A 27,686-nucleotide genomic window follows, 5' to 3' on the forward strand; every position below is an offset into this window, starting at 1 on the left:
AGATAGGTGAAATTTCCAATCCATCCTTTCTTTGACAATTTCCAAGCCCAATACACAACCAAGTAAAATAAGCCACTCTTGTTTTAAAAAGAATACACAAAGTTATTCAAAAGAGGAATTGTTATATAATTTTTAAAAATCCATAAGGCCCATAGCATTACCAAAACATCATGTATATAAAAACATTTTATCAGTGATAAATTAGGCCATTTGAAATTAATTTATATTCAATATTTTATTTCATCTAAACAATTAGTTACTATCAAACTTTTAACAGTGGTAAGTCTGAATGACATAGCTGTATGATATAACTTTAATTTCTATATCAGAAATAGACTTTTTAAATCTGCTAACAATTTGTTCAGTTACCTTACCTTAATTAATAAAGGAATTTCTGTGATTTTAAAATTTATAGCAATTAATTAAAATATAATGGCAAAGAGGGAACGCCGGGACCATAGTTTTATCTACTGTGCTTTAATATACAGTGTTATCAAAGAATTAACAATACTCTAATCAAAGAGCCAGCTGACATCTACTCTCTCTAACAGCCCAGAAGAGCATGCACTCATGAGACTGGAATTACAAATGTAACAGGAAGAAAAGTGTTTGGTGTTCAGCTGGTAGGTTTCTATATAAACAAATCTTTTATTTTAAAATGTAAGAATTCAAGAGTGTTCATTTAAAAACTACACATGGAGTTGAAGGATATTATGTTGAGCATGTTTCTGTAACTTAACACACACACACACACACCACTAGTCTGCCTCCCTACTGATCAGATGTTATACATATTTATGACTTGATACACAAAGGTTTTTCAGAGTTGCAGATTTGTAATCTAACATGCCTGGCATCAAATAACACACACATACAACAAATTGGGGAGTACATGCTGAAATGTCCAATATCTGATAGGTGATTTTTAAATTTGTAGTAATGTCCCTATGCTTGGGAAAGAGATCATAAAGTTCACCATGTTCTCTATGTACCCCCTAAAATGGAACCCAACATTTGAACTGGTGATCCTTCTTCCTGTTCCTTATGTTTTCCTCCAAGATTCCCATAAGCAAGGGCTTGACTTGGGAAAAGTTTTTAATTGTGTGGCTGGGATGAATTCCCGGAAAATCCAACCATTTTAGTTCCTGTGCTGGTCCAACAATCATGGTGGTGCTGGCTGATGACAGGTGGGGGAAATATTCAGACCCTCTGAGGCCAAACTCTCCTCTGTACAGGTGCTGAGAATGATCTTTTCCAACTATGATGAAGACAGAGAGCCTGGGATTACCCACACAGAGAATGTGCTTCCTTTTATGTTGTGAATGGGAAAAGACAGTATCCTCATTAAGCAGAGAGTGGCATCAGAAAAAATATTATTTTCAGATAGAATTTTTGAGGCCAAAGCTGAATTTTCTCCAGTAAAATAGTTGGTGGCTTCAGGTAAAAGCACTTGCAATGTCCATTGTCTGAAAGCAAGTCTTTTTAGTAAGTCAGACTGGACTAACACATTCTACATTTGGTTTTTCTGAAACTTGAATCACATATTAAAACTGGAAAAATTACACTTTCTATATTGTTGGGGTATATACTCCTCTGTGGTGGCTCAGAAAGGAAAGAATCTGCCTGTAATGTGAGAGACCTGGGTTCAATCCCTGGGTTGGGAATATCCCCTGGAGGAGGAAATGGCAATCCACTCCAGTATTCTTGCCTGGAGAGTCCCATGAACAGAAAAGTCTAGCAGGCTATAGTCCATGTGGTCGCAAAGAGTTGGACATGACTGAGCGACTAACACTTTGAACTTTTGATAATCCTCTCTCTTTGTGTTTACACACGCACACATACATACATCACAGTTAGATAATAAATAGCAAGTTCTCATGTTTCTTTGAAAAGTTTTTATGATTGTCTATATACTATCTATTGGAGAAGGAAATAGCAACCGACTCCAGTATTCTTGCCTGGAAAATTACATGGACAGAGGATCCTGGTGGGCTACAGTCCATAGGGTCAGGTAAGACTCAGACACAACTTAGTGACTAAATACACTATCTATATGGCTGTAAGTTTGTGTGTGTGTGTTTATATAATTGAGCAAAACCAGAAACTAGCTACAGATATTTGGAAAATGTTTCTATAATGACATTTATAAAACTGCTTTTCTCTGTAGCAGAGAAATGGGATTTGGAATGACAGGGAATTCGTTATTCCTTTTAAATTCTGTATTTCTTTGCATCAAGAGTACATTATTTCCATGGATTACTTTTATGCTAAAAATGAAACAATAACTGATGTTGACACTGAAAATGCTGTGTCAAAGTTGATTTAGATTGAAATGTGTTATGTCCAATTACTTTCCTAATGCCTCAAGTTATGCCTAGGTAATATAATCCTTACTAAGGCATTTAGCTGACCCTCTACTGATTAGATACTCTGGTTAAAGAGCTTTGTATACAAACAAGGAAGCAAATAGCCAGAAAGAAAAGACAGAGAGATGAATCTGTCCTCTTCCCTCTTTGGATTAGGCCTAAAATGATTTAAGTAGCAGTTTCTTCTTCATGACGGAAAATCCATAGATAAAAATTACTTGAGGGGCTCATTTCCCTTTAATTAATGTCCTTGCTGTTATGAGGAAAAAAATAAAAATCTCCCATCAGCATTCCTGAGTGAGAAAAAGCTCTCCTGTTTAGAAAGCGCCTACCTGTTGCCTCCTCTGGTGACAACAGTTAAACCTTACCTTTGTTGTCTTTCAATGAAAAGTTGTGGTTGTTTGTTGCATCAGTTGTTAAGCTGAAATAAAACTGGTGGCCATTGGATGGCTCATCTTTATCGACAGCACTGACTTTCTGGATAACCTAGGAAGGAATAGACAATGTAAAACAGGACAGCATGTCAGTGTGCTGTGTTTTTTGAGCAGAGAACAGAGCGGCTTAACACTGATGATAAATACTGTCCTGGGGAATGAGCTGGGGAAGGGTCCGGTGTACTGAAATGAGGACTTCCCTGGTGGCTAAGACAAGAAACAATCTGCCCACAATGTGGGAGACCTAGGTTTGGGGAAGATTCCCCTGGAGAAGGAAATGGCAATCCAGTCCAGTATTCTCGCCTGGAAAACCCCATGAACAGAGAAGTCTGACGGGCTACAGTCCATGGAATCACAAAAAGTCAGACACGACTGAGTGACTAACACACATACTGATATGAAGGCAATCTAAAAAGGGCTCTGAAAATCAAATCATGTTCTTTTCAAAATGCGTATTTGAACTGACTTTTGTGAACCTCACAGATAAGCCATACCAACTGATTATACCTTATCAGAAACATCACAAGACACTGACAATACGGATAACCAGACCAAACCACAAGGAAGCTACACTCCACTAAATTCGTGGAACTTCAAAGTATGTAAGCCCCGCTGTGTAACATGGGAAATGGCCCAATCAAGCTTCACATGCTATATTTCTCTTTAAAAAAGCCTAAGCCCTTAACATCTACCATGGCTTTTACAATGTTTACCTTTCTTCTGGAGGAATTTTTTTCATCATTCCAATTAAACCAGAATTTGAAAGTTCCTTTAATATTAGTTTATGCTATACATCAAAGTGTTGGTTTTGCTGAAACATGCTGATGATATTTCATCTTAAAGCTGGCAGGATTTCAAAGGCAGCTACCGCTGGGTATTTTTAAAGAAATCACGAAGGAGGAGGCTGGTATTCTGAAGCCTCTTACCTGGCCTGGCTGGGCGTTTTCACAAACAGTGGTCTCATAGTCCATGGCAAACTCAGGGGCGTTGTCATTGATGTCAAGGATAGTGATTGCTACATAGCCTCTTCCCACCTGAGATGGATTCTCTAGTAAAGAGGAAAAGATTTTCTCATTTACAGGCACACCTTATTCTATTGCACTTTCCTTGAATGTGCTTTGTAGAGATTGTGTGTTCTACAAATTGAAGGTGTATGCCAACTCTTCAGCAAGCACATCCATCAGTCCCATTTCTGCAACAATACCAGCTCACCTACCTCCTGTCTCTGTCCCATTTTTGGTAATTCTCACAGTATTTCAAAACTTATATTTATTATGTGTTATGGTGACCTCTGATGTTCCTAATATTCTTACATCTGAAGGTTCAGATGACAGCAATCTTTGGCATTAAAATATTTCTTAGGGTGTCAATGTTGTTTCTCTAAACATAATGCTATTTATTGCAAACTTCACAGAATACTGATTAGTATAACTTTCATATGCACTGGAAAACCAAAACCTGTGACTCATCACTTTAATACTCACTTTAGTACAGGTGGCTGGAATTGAACCTGCAACCTCTGATCTCTGCTTGTGCTTAGAGTAAAGCTATTACTTCAATGCCATCTTTCTTAAGAAACTTATATTATGAACAGTTAGAATCAATCAAAAATGTCTGCCTCTAAAGCGCAAATCTAATAAGGAAATGATCATGCTTCAAGTAAAATCTAGAAGCATAACACTGCAGATTTTAAAGACAGAAACAGAAATTCTGATCCAAATGTCATATACACACAGACAGTGACAAAGAAGCCATGAATTTCAATATTATCTGATGCTAGAGTTCCTTTTGTATGAATATATCTATAATATTACCTATGAATATATGAATTCACAAATTCATATATATATGAATAAATGAATATATCTATACATATTACCTATGTATATATATACCATATTATAAACATGCATACAATGTAATTGTGCATTGTTCTCAAAGTTTCTCTCATCAAGGATAAAAATTAGTTTAGAGCATGTACAAACTTGAGTGTCTGGCTAGAGACCAGTTGACTGTTTTTGTAAGCTACTGAACCAACCCATGTCAGCGTAGATGCAGCACATGAAATACGACCACGAGATAAGAAGAAACTGGCTGAGGGTAAATCAGGCCCATTATTTTATGGTAACTGCATTCCATTAACTTTCAAGTATTAGCAAACCAAGTTAGAAAATGTAAGTATATTTCACACCTTGAAATTAGGGAGTTTCAAAATTTTACTGAATTCCAACAAGTATCTAGTAAAATTCAAGTTGAAATTATAAATTCATGGCAGCCCATTCTCCACTCTCAATGTCCTCCATCCCAAGTTAATGTTAAACCTTACAACTTACGGCTCTCCATTGCAAGGACTGTGATATTGTGAACAGCGTTCGTCTCTCGATCCAAAGATTTGGCGGTTGTAATAACTCCACTGTTGGCATCGATATTGAAGTATCTCTCCAAATCTGTGTTTCTGTCAATTGAATACCTAATATTTAAAAAAATAAAAAAGCACTTCAATATTTACATCTGATTATAATTTGCTCTATTTATTTTGCTAATTGCACATCAAATCACCAAATTCTGCTTACTCAACAATCTGTCATATTAACATAGAATATGCCTAGTTTAAAACTGCACCAATGTTCTAGTTGATTCATCATCTGCTTGTCAGTAACCTCTGCTTTTCTGTCCAACAGTACAAAATAAAAAACAATCGTATAATTAGCATAATTATCTTCAAAGTAGATTTGAATATGCCATTATAAACTCCAAACAGTGGCTCCTAAAAAGCATTTACAACATATTTAGTATCCCTGGTCATGATTAGAGGTACCTCTAAAATGAAATACATATAGATAACTCACCCATTCACATATACTGAATAACATCTTGTGTCTTAATAACTCCAGCCTGATCTTAACCTTTCTTCTTTTTGTATCACTTACTCAGGGACCACAGACATGTTTCATGAACCCCGCACCATGCAGAAAAGGGAGCCCTGGTACACTGTTGGTAGGAATGTAAACTGGTACAAGCACTAGAGAAAACAGGATGGAGGTTCCTTAAAAAAAAGAAAACCACTCCTGGCCATATATATGGAGAAAACCATAATTTGATAAGATACATATACCTGATGTTTACTGCAGCACTATTTACAATAGCAAGACATGGAAGCAGCCTAAATGTCCATCAAAAGAGGAATGGATAAAGATGTGGTATACACATTCAATAAAGTATTAATCAGCCATAGAAAAGGACAGAATAATGTCATTTGTAGCAACATGGATGGACCTACAGATTGTCATACTGAGTGAAGTCAGATAGACAAGTATCAAATGATATAACTTATAATCTAAAAAAAGGTGCAAAGTAAAACAGAAGATAGAGTCACAGATGCAGAAAACAAACTATGGTTACCAGGGGAAAGCAGGGAGGAATAAACTGAGACACTGGGATTGATATAAACACAATACTATATAAAATGGATAACTAATAAGGACCTACTGCATAGCACGGGGAACTCTACTCAAAACCCTGCAATGGTCTTTGTGGGGAAGGATCTAAAGGAAAAAAAGTGGATATATGTATAACTGAACCACTTTGCTATATACCTGAAACAACACTGTAAGTCAACTACAATCCAATATGAAATAAAAATCTTTAAAACTCCCTCAAATTATTCAAACATTTTCTTAAAATATCTGCTCTCCAAACATTAGTGAAAAACTACTGCTCTACTTGTATTCTTATTCAATTATGCTATTTTTTGTTCCATATACAAAATGCAACCTTTGCTCAATAATGACTATCTTCAAATGCACTCATCATCTTTCTACTTGGGTGAAATAAGGACTGTCATTTAAAAACAAATGAATGGACAAATAAACACACACCCAATTTCAGAAAGTATTCTATGCTTCCTGAGTACTTTACTGATGATTATTAAATAGAATCATCTACTACTACTCTGCTCTATAACAAGATGCAAGGAACATAAAAAGGAAAGAGAAGACATCAAAAAAGGTTACCAAAAAATTGACCACAAACCAGCAAACATTACTGTCTTTGTGCAGCAACAGGTATTTGGGTATTCAGAATATTAGAAAGCTATCTAATGGCTTCTGTTTTCTAGATGGCATAGGAGACAAGATTATCAGCTAAGACAGAAAGGAGAAGGTGGTTTGAGGAGCAGAGAGAATTCCTTTTTTTAGAGGAGACCAAAAATGCATAGACTAGGGAGAGTATAATGGAATAAGCTACACATTGTGGATTGCTCCTTTGAGACTTATGTCCATTAATTTAATGTGAAGCCAGTCATCCTATTTGTCTGTCTTGCTTGTTTGCAGATGTGTGTGAAGGAGAGGGTTGGGTTTAGCCAGGTATGGACAATCAAAGGAGAAGATCAGGGTAGATTCAGACATCTGCCCAGGAGTGATAAAGAAGACCCAGGGTCTCTAAGCTCGTAAGAGGGAATGGAGGAAATATGAGAAGGCAGATTGACATGACGTGGTAGCATCACCAAGTGGCAGGACTTCCTCAGGATCCAGAATTGCTGAGGTGGGAGGTAGCAGATAGAGAGTAGATGCTTGAAGGAGATTTTCAACAGCAGCTCAGAATAAGAATCTATGACAAAACTGGGGCAAAGAAACAGATCATTAAACTCAAAAAGACTAAGAAAGTGAGAGGCCAGATAGCAATCATCATGCCAAAAGTGATGGTAGAGAAAGATGAAATAATCTGAGTATTAAAAGACTCAACAAATCAATGTGATTACTGTATATTTGGTGGTGGATAGCAATGGGAAAGGTTTTGAGTGAACTGTGGTGATGCATTCTGCCAAGAGTTGAGAGTTTGGAAGGGAAAAGAGAACTAGTTTGAAAATGGCAAGGGCAGTACAAAGGGTGCTCACCCTCACCTCCAGGATCTGTGCTACATGAAACATGAGAGAAAAAATGCATCTTAACTGAAAGTCCCTACACCCTCTACTTACCATCTATTTATTGCAGCTAAGTGTCTTCATTCAAATCAAGACATTCTATTTAACCTGTCTGTCCTATCTCCTGACCTCAAGAACATTTTTCTTTGGGTTTGGACCCTTTTCTATCTATAAAGCTTTATTAGAATCAAAAACATGTGTTTTTCATTAAAAAAAAAAAAACAGATTTCTTCCATTTGTGTCAAGTTCTTTGTTGGCCTCCATTCTGTCAAATCCATTGTTCCCTTCTCTCTTCTTACTTTTTATCTCATCCTAGTTTCCAACAATTGACCCCTGACAACTCCTTAAAACACATTCTCCTTGTGCCTTTATTAACACCATCTATTCTTTGGTTTTCTCCTACATTACTATCTGCCCCTTTCAAGACCTCAGTTGGTTTACCCTCTCCTCCGTGATCTTTAATTACTTCCCCCCAAACCTTTCCCACAGATCCCCTTCTCTTTGAAAAAAAAAAAAAAACAATTTTCCTTCCATCTTATATGGCCCTGTAGCATAACTCAGTTCTATAATTTTGATGACCCCTACCATTTATATAAAAATCTCCTTGGCCAACCAGACTGACTTATTGAATTACCTGCTTAGTAGAACCACATATAAATAAACAATGTGAACTGCAATGTGACATTCTCAGACTGCTGTTCTGTCTCCTAAGGTCTCCCACACCCCCTCCTCCCTCACCCTTCTCCACCTGAGCAAATGACATCACCTGTCACATGGATGCTCAAGCTAAAAACATAGATTTCTCTCTCTTGTCCCTGCATCAATTTGTCAATATCTGCTCTCAAGTGCAGTCACTCCAAGCTACCACATACAAGCTCAGATTCTGCATTAGTCTACTCTTTATCAGCATACTTCCATTCTTATTGTCTACAATCTACTTTCCACACAATAGCCATGCAAACAAGAACAGACATAAATTTTCAGTTACATAGAAAAGCCAGATCTTCTCTGAAATACTGCTTTAGTCAAACCAGTTTATGTCATTATTTCACATTATTAATATATTCTCTTTATATATACCTATGACCATATACACATGTATTATCATATATATAATTCAATGATAATAGAATTAATGTTTGACAAGAAAATATAATTTAATATCTATGCATCAATGGAGTCAATACTAAAAAGCCTGAATTGTTCCTTTTTTTTTTTTTCAGTCAACTGTGGTAATGTTAGCATATTCAGGAAAAAAGTAACTTCTAGATTCTTACAAAGCAAAAAGGCCTTGAACTTGCCACATAGCTCTCTAAATGAGTTCATGTAATTCCTCACAGACTAAAGTCAATAACTAAAACATCTGCCTCTATTATCAGTAGTCTCAAAGCTTCCCAGCATTAGAATAAAGGACATTAAACTCAAGAATTCATTTAATATGTTAAATATCTCCAATTTCTGTTCACCTCATAGAAAAACCCCTAAATCTTTTAGGAATAGAGTTATCACCTATGCCTCTATAAGTTTTCAGAAGAATGGATACTAGAGTTTCTACTATCCAAATACTAATCATTTCAAAATCATAAACTCTGCAGCTTCCACTTATAAATTGTGTGGTAGCTTTAGTTTTAACTCTCATTTGCTCTTGTTGCTGTTTAGTTGCTCTGTCATGCCAGACTCTACGACCACATGAACTGTAGCCCACCAGACTCCTCTGTCCGTGGGATTTCACCAGGCAAGAATACTGGAGTGGGTTGCCATTTCCTTCTCCAGGGGATCTTCCCGACCCAGGGATCGAACCCAGGTCTTCTGCATTGGCCAGTGGATTCTTTACCACTGAGCCACCAGGGAAGCCTGACAACTCTCATTTAGCTCTCACTAAATAGCCATACCAGTGGTCATGTGTGGATGTGAGAGGTGGACTATAAAGAACGCTGAGCACCGAATAATTGATGCTTTTGAACTGCGGTGTTGGAGAAGACTGTTCAGAGTCCCTTGGACTGCAAGGAGATCCAACCAGTCCATCCTAAAGGAAATCAGACCTGAATATTCATTGGAAGGACTGATGCTGAAGCTGAAACTTCAATACTTGGGCCACCTGATGCGAAGAGCTGAATCATTTGAAAAGACCCTGATGCTGGGAAAGATTGAAGGCAGGAGGAGAAGGGCATGACAGAGGATGAGATGGTTGGATGGCATCACCAACTCAATGAACATGGGTTTGGGTAAACTCCGGGAGTTGGTGACGGACAGGGAGGTCTGGCGTGCTGTGGTTCATGGGGTCGCAAAGAGTCGGACACGACTGAGCGACTGAACTGACTGAAATAGCCATACACACACATACGCAAATATATATGGTATTTGATAATTTGTGAATCATTCTGATATTCTTATGTCTCCCTTTCACTCATTCACATACTCAGCAATTAATCTGGAGTATCTACCTGTGATACTCTACTTCAGGAAATATGGTATATAAACAAAGTATTTTGAAAGACAGCATTTTTTTTCATGCTCCCGGACACTTTTATTATTTTTTTCCATTTATTTTTATTAGTTGGAGGCTAATTTCTTTACAATATTGTAGTGGTTTTTGCCATACATTGACATGAATCAGCCATGGATTTACATGTGTTCTCCATCCCAATCCCCCCCCCCCCCCACCTCACTCCCCATCCCATCCCTCTGGGTCTTCCCAGTGCACCAGCCCTGAGCACTTGTCTCATGCATCCAACCTGGACTGGTGATCTGTTTCACCCTTGATAGTATACTTGTTTCAATGCTATTCTCTCAGATCATCCCACCCTCGCCTTCTCCCACAGAGTCTAAAAGTCTGCTCTGTACATCTGTGTCTCTTTTTCTGTTTTGTATATAGGGTTATCATTACCATCTTTTTAAATTCCATATATATGCATTAGTATACTGTATTGGGCTATATCTTTCTGGCTTACTTCATTTTGTATAATGGGCTCCAGTCCAATACAGTCCATTATACAGAGTGAAGTAAGCCAGAAAGATAAAGACCAATACAGTGTACTAACGCATATATATGGAATTTAAAAAGATGGTAACAGCAATTTAAAAGAAGTATTCAGGAGGAAACCAACAAATTGCTGTTCTCAAGTAAGATGAAGGGAACAAGGGCAAGAGTGGGGAAGAGAAAGAGGTATTAACTTGAGAAGGGATGGAAGACTCTGGCAGGGACCAGGAGTAGACAAACAACAGTTACTGTACTTCTTAATCACAAGAACTTGGGATCCCCAGCTTTAAAGGGGTTCCTAGTTTCTACCAGGCCCTCTGGACATGCAAAAAGCGGGAATTTCTGTATGAGACATTAGTTAATGATAAAGATACCTAAGGGGAATAAAAATTCCTTAACCAAGAGAAATAAAGAAAATATAGCACTTTTTAGAGTGAGTGGTGCAAACTGTCTCTGAATTAGTCTGGGAGGGCTGAGTGAGGCCAAGAGAGAAAAAAAAAAAACACTCCGAAGAAGTTCAGAGATGTACGCTCTTTCTAGCTCCGGATCTACTAGTTTGGGGACAGAGAAAAACAATTGCCTGAGTCAATTAGAGGCTGAACAGGAAAGGAAAGGACTGGTGTTTCTCTCATCATGACCCAAAGTTATCTTTAATGCAATTTCTGCTGCAGTTAGTGGTGATTGAACACTCACAGTGATCCTTCTGGTTTCTATAAATTACAGCCTAAAATACTTGACTTCCTTCACTGTAGGTTGGAGTGACCAATTAAAGAGATCGCTTCCATATTTTTGCAGTACCAGCAGTTAAGGTTTCTGCTCTATTTATTATGCATACGCCTCCAAATCTCAATATCCAGTCTCAATCCTTTGCCTGAGATTTCGTAAACTACCCCAAATACCGGCAACATCTTCTGTTAAAGGTCAGTATATCCAAAAGTGGATTCATCAACTTTCCCCCCAACAGTCCCTCCCCCTAAATATACTAAGAATTTAAAATATACTAAGAATTTAAAATATATACATTGCTTCCTAATCCTCAAACAGCTATGTAAGGTCATGTAACACACTTTCACTTGCATGCTTAATGTTCACCTGCCCTTAATTCTTATTCATAGAAACCTGGCTATGTCAGAGGCAGTCCTGTGTCCAGCTGAAAAACTACACTAGCTAGCCTCCCTGTAGATGCAGTATCCTTATGTCTGTGGGCTTTCCCATGGCTCAGGCAGTAACGAATCTGCCAGCAATGCAAGAGACCCAGATTCAATCCCTAGGTAGGGACGATCCCCTAGAGAAGGGAATAGCTACCCACTCCGGTATTCCTGCCTGGAGAATTCCATGGACTCTTAGCAAATGAGATGCAAAAGAAAATTTGCAGGTTGAGCATCATTCCAAAACTCCCTTAAGGATAGGAGACAGCTGCTAACTCAGCTGGCATTTGATTTTGCCCCTTCCCCTCTATCTCACCTGGGATACGAACACACTAGAGAGCAATCCAAAAAGCATCTTGTAAATACAAGGTGATGAGTGCCTGGTATAAGAAGCCAAGCCCTTGATGACATTATCCTGCCAAATTGTCAGTCTTTGACTGCCTGGTGCCAGACTTCTCATTGGTAAGTCACTAGTGTTAAGCTTTGTTTCTACCAGCCAAGCACAATTTCTAAGGCAAGCAGGTACCATTATTGCTGTAGGTCAGGACTGGACTTTAAAGGCTCACAGCTGATTGTTGATGGAGCCCAGATTCAGAACAGTGTTTGTCTGTGCCATCTTTCCAGTAAGCACCGTATTGCCTATAGATGAGCTTTTAGTCTCTGCTACCTACATTTCCAGAATTCAGCTTTACATTATTTTCCCCCACTGCTCTATCTAAAATTCTAAGACAGTCACACTGACGTATTAATGGAATAAATGACAGTACAGCGTGTGTCTCCATTTTTTGGTGCCTTTCCTTGTGTTGGTCCTTCTTTACTCTGATCTTTCCTCCTTCCAATTATCGTACTCCTACTATTCCTTGACGACAGACCTCTGGCAGTAAAGCACCAAGCCATCCCAATTATCAGGTTGGCCAAAGACTCATTCGTATTTTTCTGTAAGACGTTACGGAAAACCCAAACAAACTTTTGTGCCAGCCCAATACTTCAGAAATTGCACCTTTTTAAGAAGCCTTGTGGTATATATGACTCAGGGACTTCACTCCAAGCTCTCTGTGCCATATACATATACATATATACATATACATATATACATATACATATATACATATACATATATACATATACATATATACATATACATATATACATATACATATATACCACCATGAACCACAGACTGGGCATTAAAAGGTAATATTTATAGCCAGGACCCTGCCACAAACCTACTGTACCAAGTTGGACTCTTCATTCACCATCTGTATTCTTTATCTGCAAAATGAGAATATTTTACAAGATGATTTCTCATTTCCAGATTTAACATTGGAACTTTTTTCTAAGTTTTCACTAAGATCTCTCCTCCTGCGAGATAACAAGTGGGCTGGGATTGCGTCTTCTATACCTGAATATCCCCCGTGTTCTGCACATCTGCAACAAAATCAGTCCTAAAAAATGCCTGTAGTTATCGGTGCTGCTGTTCAATAAGCTATGGAGATCAATTAAAACGGTCCTCTCCGTATTCACAAGCAGCACGCTTGTCACCCAGCTATTGACAAGCACGTCGATAGTCACAAAGGGAATATACAGGTGAGCAGGCTGGATGAACACGAAGGCATCAGTGCTACTCCCCAGGTGGAAAAGGTAACATAATAAATAAGCATCGACAAATCTGATCAATAGAAATAACTGAATTGTTTGAGTTGAAACCTCAATCTCTTAAGTAATTTACAAGCGCATGTATGTGTGTGTGTGCTGCTGTCAGCAGTGTACAGGTTTTGATACAGAACCTGCTAAAATTCTAGAACCACATTTTCTAACTGTGTGACTGGAGTCATGTTTATTTATAAACCATGGAATGTTAATGCTTGCCTTCTAGGGCTTTAATGAGAAATAAATTACTTCAAGATAAGCTGTTGAGTTCAGTACTTAGTGATGCCACTGTTTGCAGCTTCATCCCCATCTTCTAACAAAGGTAACTCAGTTTTCCTTCAGGAATTTCAATCTTCTCAATCCAACGCAACCTTGATGGGACTCACAATGAAGAGGCCCAGGACTTCCTGGGTAAGAGGACACGTGTCCTAAGACAGGACCCCCCAAAAAACTTTCTTAACAGAGCCATGAGGAAAAAAAAAAGTGGCCAATGTTTCCTCCTTTGTCTCGTTCAGAAGAGACTGTCCGCACATTCTTGCTCCTCATATTTACAGAGAAACCTTCCTCCTCTCTTTTCTAAAGACTGGCTGTTCAACTTTCCCGTTAATTCTGTGAGAAATTCACATGTAATTTAGATTAAAATGTACAAATGTATGCATGCATACAAGCCGCTTAAAATACACAGTGAATTATTCAAACACCCAACTTGTGCTCAGACTAGTCACACTACATACTGTAATATCTGATACAATTTTATCACCTTTCATCTGAGGACATACCACACCAGGAATACCAAAAGAGGCTGCTGGTAAGTAGTATTATGATCCTTGAACATAAATACGACTCTAGTTCTGTATTGGGATTGTCAGAAATGCCAAAAATGATCTCCATTACTTTAAGTTGGAGTATAGTTGCTTTACAATGTTATGCTAGTCTGTACAGTGTACAATGAAATGTATACATATATCCCTCTTCCTCCTGGACCCTCCTCCCACCCACTCATCATCCCACCCTTCTGGGTCATCACAGAGGGCTGGGCTGAGCTGAGCCAAGCTGAGCATCCCCCTAGCTATTTATTTTACACATGGTAGTGTACACATGTCCATCCCAATCTCCCAATCCATGCCCCTGCCCTGTCATCCATGACTCCTTAATCACGCTTCTTCGCATCTGATCTTTGTAATATCATGTTTCAACTCATTGGCTATTTTAGGCAGAGGGATTTCGGGCTTGCTCAACTGCCTGTAGCAATAAGTGTGCTCATTTCATCATATAGCATCAGACTGTAAGGATACAGCTGCCTAAAACATGGACTTCCCAGGTGGTCCAGTGGTAAAGAATCCACTTGCCGATGCAGGAGACACAGATTTGATCCCCGGGTCGGAAAGATGCCCTGGAGAAGGGAATGGCAACCCACTGCAGTATTCTTGCCTGGAGAATCCCATGGACAGAGGAGCCTGGTGGGCGGTCCTAAAGACTCAGGAGTGACTGAGTGGCTGAACACACACACAGGCATACCTCAAACACAAATAGACCTTACATAATATTTTTGGCTGGCCCAAATCCTGCCACCCCTCAAAGTCCAGCCTAGGCTATCACTCCTTCAAATGAGGTCGCATGTCCAGTGAACTTGGAGTGATTAGTACTTTTCTCACAATTGGCCCTGTGAGAACTCTGGCACCTTCCCCACCATGTACTGTTTAACTTCTACGGACTCTTGTTTCTTCAACAAGATTCTAAGTTCCTTGAGGTTAGAGGAAATGTTTTATTCATCTGTTTTTTTCTGTATTTTTCCAGTGTCGTGCACAAAGCAGGTTCTTAATCAATGTACGTGATTCATTGATCAGTCTGTGAATGCTGACATGAAGAATTAATAGTCCTCTAGACATGAGGCTGCTCTTATAGTTTTTCCCATCTTACTGATGAGAAACACAGAACGAAGCTTTTCCTATTCCGAAAAATGATCAGAATCAGCAGAACACAAATCTATCTTTCCAAGTTCAGTTGATGAAGCCTGATGTTTGGTACCTGGAGCCAAATTTTACATGAAATGGTAAGCCAATGCATGAAAAACAAAATGTCAGAAACATTCTGGCCCTCCATTACCCACTTTTGTTTCCAAAAATACTCTTTTTTTCCTAAATAATCTCAATCACCTAATTTCCAGTTTTGGCTTCTAGTTTTCACATCAGGACAGAGGAAACAGAATCTACATGCAGTGGTGGCCGGGTAAGCCCTCTGGATGGTGTGCAAGCTGTAACAAAGACACACAAATTCACAAAGCTGGTATACTCCAGTGCATCACTGGGCTCCAGGTTCATTTAGTCTTTCACCCTGTTGTGACTATACTTCTAAACTGTTAAAACGGTAAGGTTTCAGGAGTAACATAGATGCCCTGATATTCTTTTAAGGGAAGGGCAGATGTGCAGAGCTTTAAGTTGCAACATTAGTGGAGTATGTTAAAAAAAAAAAAACAAAAATGTTGGGCAAGGCATGGATCATATGGGAAGAAGACCTCCATTTACCTTGCTGGAGGTAAGTAAATGCATTTCTTTTTAGAATTCTAATTTCTTGCCCCATATATCAGAAAATATTCCAAACACAAACAGCATATGCTAGATTTCAGTATCATGCCACAAAGAATGTCAATGAATTCAAACACTAATTATCCACTTTCCCATACTCTTTTACAATTCAAATATTATCTGGCCTAATTTTAAACAATTATGAGGAAACAAATACAGATTTTCCATTCCTCTGAGAACTACAATATCCTGAAAGGTACATGAGCAGAAAGTTCATAATTGTAAGAGTCTTCAGCTTCCATCTCAACCTGGAGATTCACTTTTCCTAGGATCTCAGCAGACTGTAATCTACTCATCCGCTGGTGTCTGTAGATGAAGGGCTTATATTTTGATAGTTACTTGAGTGCCCAATGCAAATACATGTTTATGTCCATTAAACAACTATGCAATATTTACTACAATATCTTGGAAAATATGTGAATACAACACAACCTTCAGTAGATTGCCAATATAGTTCCTTATAAAATAGGTCTTCCTTCATTGACTTTACTGACCTTGAAATAAAAATGGCATGAAAACAATAAACTATAATAGTAGCAATGTACAGGGATAATACTTCCTAATATTTCAGTCATGACTGACAGTTTAAAAGCATCAGTTACTTTCCCTTTCTCCCTTAATATTCAAAATATTTGGGGTTGAGCAAGGACTGAATGTGTGCTGCTTTTCCTTTTCACTGGGTTATATGGAAAGATCCCCTAAAGGCACTCAGCAAACAGCAGAAGTAAACCAATCTTCTAGAGAATATTATTTCTAGAAGTTCCCCTCAACTCACTGAACTACACAATGAGGAGACTGGCCTCTTAATGACCATTATAAATGGATCGGGAAAGAGAAATATGTGAGAGAGAAGTCCAGAAACAAATAAGCTATGAGTGATTGTGCTGACCTTATTATTTTTTTTTTTTTAAAGAGTAAGGCAAAGCAATGTTGCAAGAATATGAGCATAAATCTAAGTCAAGAAATTAATTTTCAAAAAGCAAAAGATATATTCACAGGCATACACAAAATAACATTTAATTCAACATTTAATTCAACTTTGAACAAAATGCTTATTTGTGAGATTTAGAGATTAGAAAAGGATGTAAGAAGCACTGACCTGAAATTTCAGGATCACCTTTATTAGTTTTAAGAAACTAAAAATGAGGTAAAGATACAGTGCTGGCCAGCTGATGGAGGACACAGAAGTCTTTACCTCCAAATTCAGCAGAGTCCACCCTTTGGCCTTTTCTTTCTCTGTGCTCCAGGAACAGACATGGAACTCACTTCATTTCCAACACCAAGTCACTACCCACTTGCTCCTACTCTCCCTTCTCCTTCCTCAAATTATAAAACTGCATTTTTTCCAAATAAAATATTATTAAAAGTGAAATATTTACTCTGAAAGGCTCTAACAGAATGATACACATGGAAATGGATAAAGAAAAAATTATAAAATACCAATAAACCAAAATTTTCTTAAATCCTCTCACTAGCTGAAGTACTGAATTATCATGTATATTACTATGTCTGTTTTTCCAATCCTCAATTTCATGAAAGCCTTCTCTCTTTCTTCCCATTAAATTAAGTGATTTAAGCAGAAGTCAGGCTCTCCTGAGCACCTGAGCTATGACTACGATTGTACTGAGGTTGTTTGTTCATAGAGGAGAAGACAAGTATGTCACTGGTATTGCAATGCTATAACAAAGCCCAAATTCACGTCTGTGCACATTAATAGGACTCAGTGGATGGAGCTGAACTTAAGTCAGGGAACTTTCTGACAATACAGGCTGGGCTTTTACAGGGAAGAGAAGGCTTATTCCATCTGAGTGCATCTGCAACTCATAGATATTCTAGTGTACAGAAGGTTATATTCTTAGAAATGGTTTATGATCACTGTTTTAAAAATAATACAGCTACTACATAGCCTGAATTTGTTATATAGACAGAGAAGCAATGACTATGACTTCACTTTTGAAGTAAGTTATTTTATACAATTCTTTACTAGACTATGATATTAATGTCAAACAAAAGGGAAGGAAAAAAGAGCACTAATTTAATTACATATACATACCTGTACATATATATATATGCTGATTATTATTTGTATATTAATGATAAATTGATATTTAATTATTAAGTGTGTGTAATAATTTATATTATAAAAATAAGCCTAAATACCTATTATTTTAGGGAAACAGAGGATTATGAGCTCTTCTTAACTAAAAATCATTGTCTAATGTGTTGATGTTTTTCATGACACTCTGCAATCAATGTCCAGACTTAGTTCATAAGTTAGCTCAAGACCACTTAGCATTATTAAACATCAGTTATACCAGAAGTTCAATCAGTGGTTAGCTGAACATATCTCAATATAAGACTTTCACTAGTTTTTGTGAAACATGAAAGTACAAGTCGCTCAGTTGTGTCTGCCTCTTTGGGGCCCCGTGGACTATACAGTCCATGGAGTTCTCCAGGCCAGAATATTGGAGTGGGTAGCCTTTCCCTCAGAGAAGGCAATGGCAGCCCACTCCAGTACTCTTGCCTGGAAAATCTCATGGACGGAGGAGCCTGGTGGGCTGCAGTCCATGGGGTCGAGAAGAGTCGGACACGACTGAGCGACTTCACTTTCACTTTTCACTTTCATGCACTGGAGAAGGAAATGGCGACCCACTCCAGTGTTCTTGCCTGGAGAATCCCAGGGACGGGGGAGCCTGATGGGTTTCCGTCTATCGGGTCGCACAGAGTCGGACACGACTGAAGTGACTTAGCAGCAGCAGCAGCCTTTCCCTTCTTCAGGGGATCTTCCCAACTCAGGGACTGAACTCAGGTCTCCCGCATTGCAGGCAGATTCTATACCAGCTGAGCCACAAGGGAAGCCCAAGAATACTGGAGTGGGTAGCCTATCCCTCCTCCAGGGGATCTTCCTGACCCAGGAATTGAACTGGCATTGCGGGTGGATTCTTTACCAGCTGAGCTACCAGGGAAGCCCACCTTATAGATTTTATAATCAAAATTCAAACCATGAACTAAAAATGTGTTACTTATGAACCCAAATTAAGACATGAAATACAATCTAATTTCTAGTATATACTATATACTTAGATATTAAATATTTACTTGAAAAAACATACTTTATCATATGTACACATGTGAACACATACATATACAAAAATATGTATGTAGCTCTTAGATTATATATAAGACTATAGGTAAAAAGTGTGAACTGTCATGCTGTGATATTTTGGAATGCTTACATATCATTATTGTTAGTCCTACAGGGTTGGTTATAACAATGTTTCTACTCTCTATACAGGCCTATTGAAAGAACACTTTAAAATAGTCCTTGTATATAAATAAGGTATTATTTTAATAAGCAGATTAGACTAACAAACACATACTATCCATACAGACCAATATAAAAAAGGATCTGTTGAGAAATCAATCCCCAATTTAAATTGCTTATAAAATTAGTTTTCTAACATAAACATTTATCCTACAACGAGGACACACATCATTTTCTCTTTGAACACAGTTTGTGTTGAAAAAGTGCTCTGGATAATGGGCTGAAGAGTAACATCAGCTCTGCTTGTGGATGATAATGGTGCCTAAAGATACAGTATTGCAGGACTTCCCTAGTGGTCCAGTGGCTAAGACTCCATGCTCCCACCGCAGGAGGCTCAAGTTCAATCCCTGGTCAGGGAACTAGATCCCACATGCTGCAACTAAAAGATCCTGCACACTGCAACTGAAGATCCCACAGACTGCAACTAAGGCCCGCCAGAGGCAAACAAACAAATAAATTAAAAAAAAAAAAAAAAGATACAACATTGCCACACAATAGTGGCCTTGGATAATCAGGTGACATATTTTAAAATTAGTAAAATGTTGAGGGGTTCTGATCCTGTTTCACTTCTGCCGTGATGGCTCAATACATATATATAACTGATTTCTAACTGCTATAACCCCAAAGCTTCCCCAGCGGCTCAGTGGTAAAGAATCTGCCTCCAATACAGGAGCCACAGGGAATGTGGCTTCAATCCCCAGGCTGGGAAGATCCCCTGAAGGAGGGCCTGGCAACCCGCTTCACTATTCTTGCCTGGAGAATCCCATGGACAGAGGAGCCTGGCTGGCTACAGTCCATAGGATCACAAAGAGTGAACCAGACACAATAGAAGCGGCTGAGCACTCACGATCCCAAAGCATCATGATGTAGAGACATGAGTCGTGAACAAGGGCACACTGTTACAGAATTATTGAAAAGGAGAGCAGTGAGCTCTTACCTCACTGGGCTGTTGGAAGAATCTGGGTCGTGAGCTGCTACGGTGCCAATAATATTCCCAACTTGGGTGGCTTCCGACACCTCCATGGGGTACAGGGGTGCGGAAAACACAGGGGGCTCGTCCACGTCTTCCACGATTATCTTCACGGTTGTCGTGTCGCTGAAAGGTCCCAAGCTCAGAAAGCGGGGGTCGGCATCTTTGTTTGCAGCTTCTATCCGTAGCGTGTAACTTGTTTTGGCTTCAAAATCCAAGTCCTGTAAAGAAAGTTGCTAAGAAAATTAAATTGCCCATTAAATACTCAGAAAAGCAGAGCCTTTTCACGTATGCATGTCAATAAGCACAGTGCAGACTCTACTAGGAAAATGTACCATCAGCATTCAAAAACAATAAATAATAATGTCAATCAGAATCCTTGTGGCTTTCTGGCTCACAGACAATGGTAAGTGCTTTTGAGCTAACTTAATCCACTCTGTGTAGTACATCTCATGAGTAAATGCAGGTCTTTAGAATATTACTGGAACAACAACTGATATGATATAAAAATCTTTTCCAGCAGGGACCTCAAGGTAGTATTCATCAACCATGTAATTTCACTGCACTATCCAGGAATGCATTTTGCAAAGGGGGAAAAAGATACTTTCAGTTGAATTTCTCATATACAACGTCATTTTCATTGATTTAGGGGACTCCTTTACAATCCTAAGACTTCCCGGGTGGCACTAGTGGTAAAGAACCTGCCTTCAATGAAGAAGATTTAAGAGATGTGGTTTCAATCCCTGGGTCAGGAAGATCCCCTGGAGGAGGGCATGGCAACCCACTCCAGTATTCTTGCCTGGAGCATCCCATGGACAGAGGAGCCTGTGCGGTCCACAGGGTCACACAGAGTCAGACAAGACTGCAGTGACTTAGCACACACACTTACCATCCTAAACTTTCAAGTGTACCAAATGCACCTGCATCAAAAGAGGTGGCGTACTGTAGTTATATAGCCAGAAAACATGGCTGATTCTTCTTTTTTTAACTTTTTATTTTGTATTGGGGTACAGTGATTAACAGCAGTGTGATAGTTTCAGGTGAAAGGACTCAGCCATACGTGTGCATGGATCCATTCTCCCCTAAACCCCTCTCCCATCCAGGATGCACGGTAACGCTGAGCACAGCTCCATGTGCTATGCAGTGGGAACCTGTTGGTGATCCATTTTAAATACACAAGTGTGTACATAGCTGACTCTTCTTGATGGAGCACCATTGTTTCTTCCTTCAATATTCCACCATCAGTACACACAGTCTCTATTTATATTAAATGGTTGACAGTTACAATCTCTCTTCTATCATGTTTGAACAGGATTAACATGCTAACATTTTTCTCAAATACACTGACCTGAGTCAAACCATATGGTAGCTTTAAAAATGTTTTAAGGGCAGTGAAGTGTACTTGTGAAGCACCATCTGTGAAAAAAAAAAAGGGTCATAGGCCTGACACGTGGAAGCTATTTGTGACAACAGCACGCTTCTCTTTCTTCAAGAAGTATAGAGAGTTCCAGCTTGTTGGGACTTTCAATCTATCTTGCCACTGAAACACTGTCCCAGGATAACTGTTACATTTAATGCTATAAAAGCAAAAATTTTAGAAAGAAACCAACAGAAGTCGCAGCACATATAAAAAATAATGTATTGTAAAGCAACTATACCCCAAGTGAAAAAAAACACAAACCTTACAAAAAACAATATATTTGTCATTTTACATGTTATTTAATTTAAAAAAATCAGTGAGAAAAATTAGCTAAATGTATTGCTGTAGAACTGTAGTCTAAACTCATCATCATGTGTACGGGCATATGTGTGCACACACATATAGGTATGTATACATTCCAATTCATTCCAGAAGGATGTGAGGCTAATAAAAATGATGGCAATATATAAATATAAAATGTATATACACTTAATAACACACTCTATGTATATGTGTATATGCTATATGAGACATAAAAATTTATATATACTACTTACATAAAATATATTAACATGTATATACCTTAAACCAATACAAAAAAAATAGGTTTATAATATCTGGGCCAGAGAGCATTTACTGAATTGTTTATCTGCTTAACATCTGCCTCGTCTAGTAGATTTTAAATTCTAGACTGTTTTCTTCAGTACTAGCATACTCAGGGCCTATTCAGAATTTGACACATTGAAAAGCATCGATAAATTCTTAATGAATTAGAAAACGATAGAATCCAGATATCCAGACCTCAGGAACCTTGAAAATGAACTGAATCTTTGCTCCTGAGAATCCGGAAGGTTGAAGTGAGAGATGGGGGAAGAAATGTATACTGTTTTTCTTGACCAGAAAAACTTCATATAATTACCACGGGAAAACCAAATGTTAATTCTTCTCTGAGGTTTCATATGAAAATGCAGGGAACCTCCCTCGTGGCTCAGTGGTGAAGAATCTGCCTGCCCATACAGGAGGCACGGGTCTGATCTCTGACCTGGGAAGATCCCACGTGCCACAGAGCAACTAAGCCCGAGCACCAAAACCATGTTTTGAGGCTACCTTTTTTTGGTCTCTCCAAAAATATTTCTAGCCCAATGGTTGTCAGCCAAAAGTGAGAATCAGAACCACTTGGGGAACTTTCTAATACCTTCCTAGCCCCTTCCAAGAAGATTTTTGGTTCAGCAGATCCAGGGTGAGTCACAAACATTCGTATTTTTAAAAGGTTCTTCAGGTCATTGTGATGCAAATACTCTTCTAAGAAACTTGATGGTTTGGTGGTGGTTTAGTCGTTAAGTCATGTCTGACTCCTGCAACCCCATGGACTGTAGCCCACCAGGCTCCTCTGTCCATGGGATTCTCCAGGCAAGAATACTGGAGTGGGTTGCATTTCCTTCTCCAAGGGAGCTTCCCAACCCAGGAATCGAACCCGTGTCTCCTGCATTTCAGGCAGATTCTTTACCGACTGAGCTATGACGGAAACCCAAGAAACTTGACTTCCTCATTAAAATTTTCTTGGGCCCATACATGCAATCCAATACTTAATTTGGGTTCTGCTAAAAATAAAACAAAGCATTCTTATTTACCCAAATACATTTACTTAAGACACTCTCAACATACACATAGCTTGGATGAACCTATTCAAGTTGTTCTTATATTACTTATAAAACTGGTAAGTTATGAGAAAAATCTTATTTTTATATATTATGTGACTATGAAGATAAGATGAGGTTTAAAAAAAAAAAAGAAAAAACCCTGTTTAACATCTCCTTTTCAATCATTTCAAAACCACAACTTTTAAGATATTCATGCAGGTTTACCAAAAGGGACAGCAAGTCTTTCTGTATTCAAGTAAAAGTTTGACTGACTCATGAAAGAATAATTTAACATTTCCTGCACAAATGAATGCAATTATTTTACGGCAAATTTTTTTTTAATGTGTCTAAAAGGCAACAAGATGCAGTAAAGACATCTGGATGCTGCCAAGTCATAAAGAAACACAGGATCATGCATGAAGATTGGCTGCCTAAAAGCTATTATGAAAATAGAACCATAAAAGAATTCTTATGAGGGCCCATGAATCAAGATTCCAGACAGAAGGAACTGCCACGCAGAATGATTTTCAGAGCAAATCACAATAAGCCAGTTTTCAAAGAGGGGTGTGGTGTGATAGATGGCAAATTGAAGAAATGACTTTTGCAGTAAAATGTTAATTCCTGCTTTCTCCTTCTGATTGATTTCTACATAAGCAATATATCCCATAACTAGAAGACGTCACCAACAAAGGTCCATCTAGTCAAAGCTATGGTTTCTCCAGCAGTCACGTATGGATGTGAGAGTTGGAATATAAAGAAAGCTGAGCGCCAAAGAATTGATGCTTCTGAACTGTGGTGTTGGAGAAGACTCTTGGACTGCAAGATCAAACCAGTCAATCCTAAAGGAAATCAGTCCTGAATATTCATTGGAAGGACTGATGCTGAAGCTGAAACTCCAATACTTTGGCCACCTGATGCGAAGAACTGAGTCATCTGTAAAGACCCTGATGCTGGGAAAGATTGAAGGCAGGAGGAGAAGGGGATGACAGAGGATAAGATGGTTGGATGGCATCACGGACTCAAAGGACATGAGTTTGAGTAATCTCCAGGAGTTGGTGATGGGCAGGGAAGCGGAAGCCTGGCGTGCTGCAGTCCATAGGGTCACAAAGAATCAGACACGATTGAGCAACTGAACTGATTAAATTTCATGAGCAAAGCTATACTTGGGGAATGAAAATTAAAATAACGACCAGGGAAAGAAGAAGGGAAGGGAAGGAGATAAAGGTACTATTTAAACACAGTCTATTCAATACTTGAAACTACATACCACTGGAGACTAGATATATTTGGAAATCTGACCAAAACACTGTTCATGCCGCAGCCCAAAAGAGCAAGAAATTATGAAGGATTCCTAAGAATCTGAACTCAAAATTCCATCACTTAGACCCAAGTTAGCAATGCCATAGAGAAGCTGCTTTATCTGTCGAGTGTCATCTGTGTTGGAGACACTAAAAGGAAAGCTGCTTGTTGGCCATAGTCCCTCCTAAATAATGAAACAGCATTGTGTAAATTTATTGCCATCAGAAGATGATGAACTTTGGGATGAAAAAGCAAGCATAATAACTAAGACAGTGGTCAGCAACCTTTTCCTGTAAAGACCAGACAGTAAATAATTAGACTTTGCAGGCACTATGGTTCTCTGCCACATGAAAATGAACTAGCTTGGCTGTGTGCCAATAACACTTCATTTACAGGCACTAAAATCTGAATTCTATGTAACTTTCACATGTCATGCAACATTCTTTATCTTTGGATTCTTTTTTCCAATCATTTAAAAACATAAAACAATCCTTAGCTCTTGAGCTGTCTAGAAACAAGCAGGCAGCTGTTTGCCAATCCCTGGTCTAAGAAGCCCCAGATAATAAGCTTCTCTCTCCAGACTAGAGGTTCACACCTCTTCCTCCCACCCTTTTTACTCCAAGTAAAATGAATTATTCACTACATACAGCACACTTGGTACGTTTCCAGTGTGTATCATCTGCTGTTCCCGCCTTCTCATGGAACTCTGTCTTCCATTTCTCTTATGGGAATCTTTTGGAGATTGTGAGTGTGTGTGTCTGTATGTGTGTGTGTGTGTGTGTCTGTGTGTACTATAGCTTGTAGCCCTCCAGGCTCCTCTGCCCATGGAATTTTCCAAGCAAGAGCACTGGATGGCTAGCTGGAGTGGGGTGCCACTTCCTACTCCACGGGATCTTCCCAACCTAAGGATCGAACCTGTGTATCTTATGTCTTGTGCATTGGCAGGTTGATTCTTTAACCACTAGCGCACCTGGGAAACCCATCTTCTTTATGAGTGATTTCATAATAAGACTTACACTAAGACTTCTTTATATTGAGAGAGAGGTACCTTCAAACAGAAAGTTTTAGGCACACCTTTAAAGTGCATTTTAAAAGATGCAAGGTTGATACTATTAAAACTAAGTAAAAGTTGGTACTATTGAAACTAGCAAAAAGCTCCAGTGAAAGACCAAGGTTATATATGTACTTAGGGGCAGACATGCTATGAAAATTCTGAGCCATGTCTGCCCACCACCCATTCCCTTTCTGCTAGAACAAATAGGCATTCTCCAAACCCGAAGAGCAATAAGCATCCTGTGTTGGATGACATCATCACATCTTGGTAGCTGCTACCTCACCAAGCAAGTGGGGTTGCTGTACTTTATTCATAAATGTAAAGCATCTCGAACAGTGATGGACACACAGCAAATCACTGCGTCAGCATTTGCTGTTACTACCGGACACTGCCATTATTAGTGCCATTATTTCCTTCTAGATTACGAGCAAATCAAATGGAAAGTAAAGATTACACTTTTTCTTCTGTTTCTCCCCAGGACACCTAGGCCTATGTCTTTGGCAAAATTAGTCTATAATATTCATCTTCTGAATTAAAAATCATTAACTGTCATAAACAGTGGAGTCTTATCAGTTTCTCCCAGCCACCATCAGCTTCCTTAACAGTAAAACCTTAGTTAAAACAGCATCTTGAATTCATTTAATAAAATCTCTGCACTGAACTTACTTTCTTCTTTTTATAGCTTGGTTTCTGGTCTACAGCCAAACACGCTCTCATGAAACTCAGTGACCTTCTTTTAGGGCTTGTACTTTTGGTCAGTGCTACTGTTGATGTTTCAGGAACTGATCCAAGTTACATCCTTCTGGAAATTCTTCAATCTGTTCCTGAAACCATCACATGGACCCCAGGGCTGTTCTGTGTGTTAGTGTACACGGGGGTCCCTGTCTATATATTTAGTGTCTTACGTTTAATACTGATTTTGTACAGAAGCACGGAGACCGTTCATCATCCTTAAAAGCATTTCTTTCTCTGGCGCTTTCAGCTGTCCTTTGGATCAAAACATTAGACCCTGTTGCTTTCAATATCCTCCCTACTTCTTGATCAAATCAATATAAATCATTTTTACTAAGTCAATGGGCTTCGATGAGACTGTACCAATGGAAAAAGAACCCACAATCATAACTTGCCCTTGACGATTATCTGACTGTAAATTAATCAGAAGTAATCTACAACCCTGGAAAAGCTTTCTCAGCAAAGAACAATTTTGTACATTTAAACAGTTTAAGAGTGCTAAAGCTTTTCCCTTTTCCAAAAGCACAACACGCCATTATTATGCATGACTACACTGCAGCCTTCCTTTCTCCTTTCCCTGAATTGTGCCCTCAGGTTGACCAAATGCAAACAAGACTTCTCCTCACTCCTGACCTCCCTTTTCTTAGAATCAACTTTCAGCAGGAGTCTTGCTCCAAGTTATAAAACTACCCGCTATCATGAAAACACAAGAAAATATACGTTTCCTTTGTGTAAAACAAATACAGCTGTGATCTACACTCACCCCATTCTACACACACATACTCCAGCCCTTAAAAATTCTTCAAGTCTTTGTAATATTTCTCCCCTAACTACAATATCCTTGAAATCTGCCTTAATGTTTAACTTTGTCCAGTGACATTTATGCTTTGACAGTTGCAAGTGACTTTTATCACTACACACAGCTTTTGTCTTAAAATGTCTGTGAACCACAAAACCTATATCCAGATTTGGGCACTAAGTTATTTTTTATAGAGAAAGCATCAAGGGAAAGGTGTGTTCCAAACTATTATATATAATAATAAATATATTTAACTAATAAGTTAAAAATAATTATATTTAACTCATAAGCAGAGTACATCATGTGAAATACCAGGCTGGATGAAGCACATGTTGGAATCAAGATTGCTGGGAGGAATATCAA

At 38.6% G+C, this 27,686-nt stretch overlaps 1 protein-coding gene across 3 annotated transcripts in view; it reads right to left on the bottom strand.

Annotated features, from left to right (window-relative positions):
* Positions 1-27,686, bottom strand: part of CDH7 (cadherin 7) — a 140,440-nt gene that overhangs the window by 17,239 nt on the left and 95,515 nt on the right. For all 3 annotated transcript variants that reach the window (XM_043889448.1, XM_043889449.1, XM_043889447.1), the window contains 4 exons: positions 20,347-20,600; positions 5,134-5,270; positions 3,727-3,848; positions 2,735-2,852 (listed from right to left, as the gene is read on the bottom strand). In XM_043889448.1, coding sequence (XP_043745383.1) covers positions 2,735-2,852; positions 3,727-3,848; positions 5,134-5,270; positions 20,347-20,600 — 631 coding nt within the window. The remainder of the gene's footprint in view (positions 1-2,734; positions 2,853-3,726; positions 3,849-5,133; positions 5,271-20,346; positions 20,601-27,686) is intronic.

The sequence above is a fragment of the Cervus elaphus genome, chromosome 27 (assembly GCF_910594005.1).
Source record: "Cervus elaphus chromosome 27, mCerEla1.1, whole genome shotgun sequence".
In the NCBI taxonomy this organism is placed as follows: Eukaryota; Metazoa; Chordata; class Mammalia; order Artiodactyla; family Cervidae; genus Cervus; species Cervus elaphus.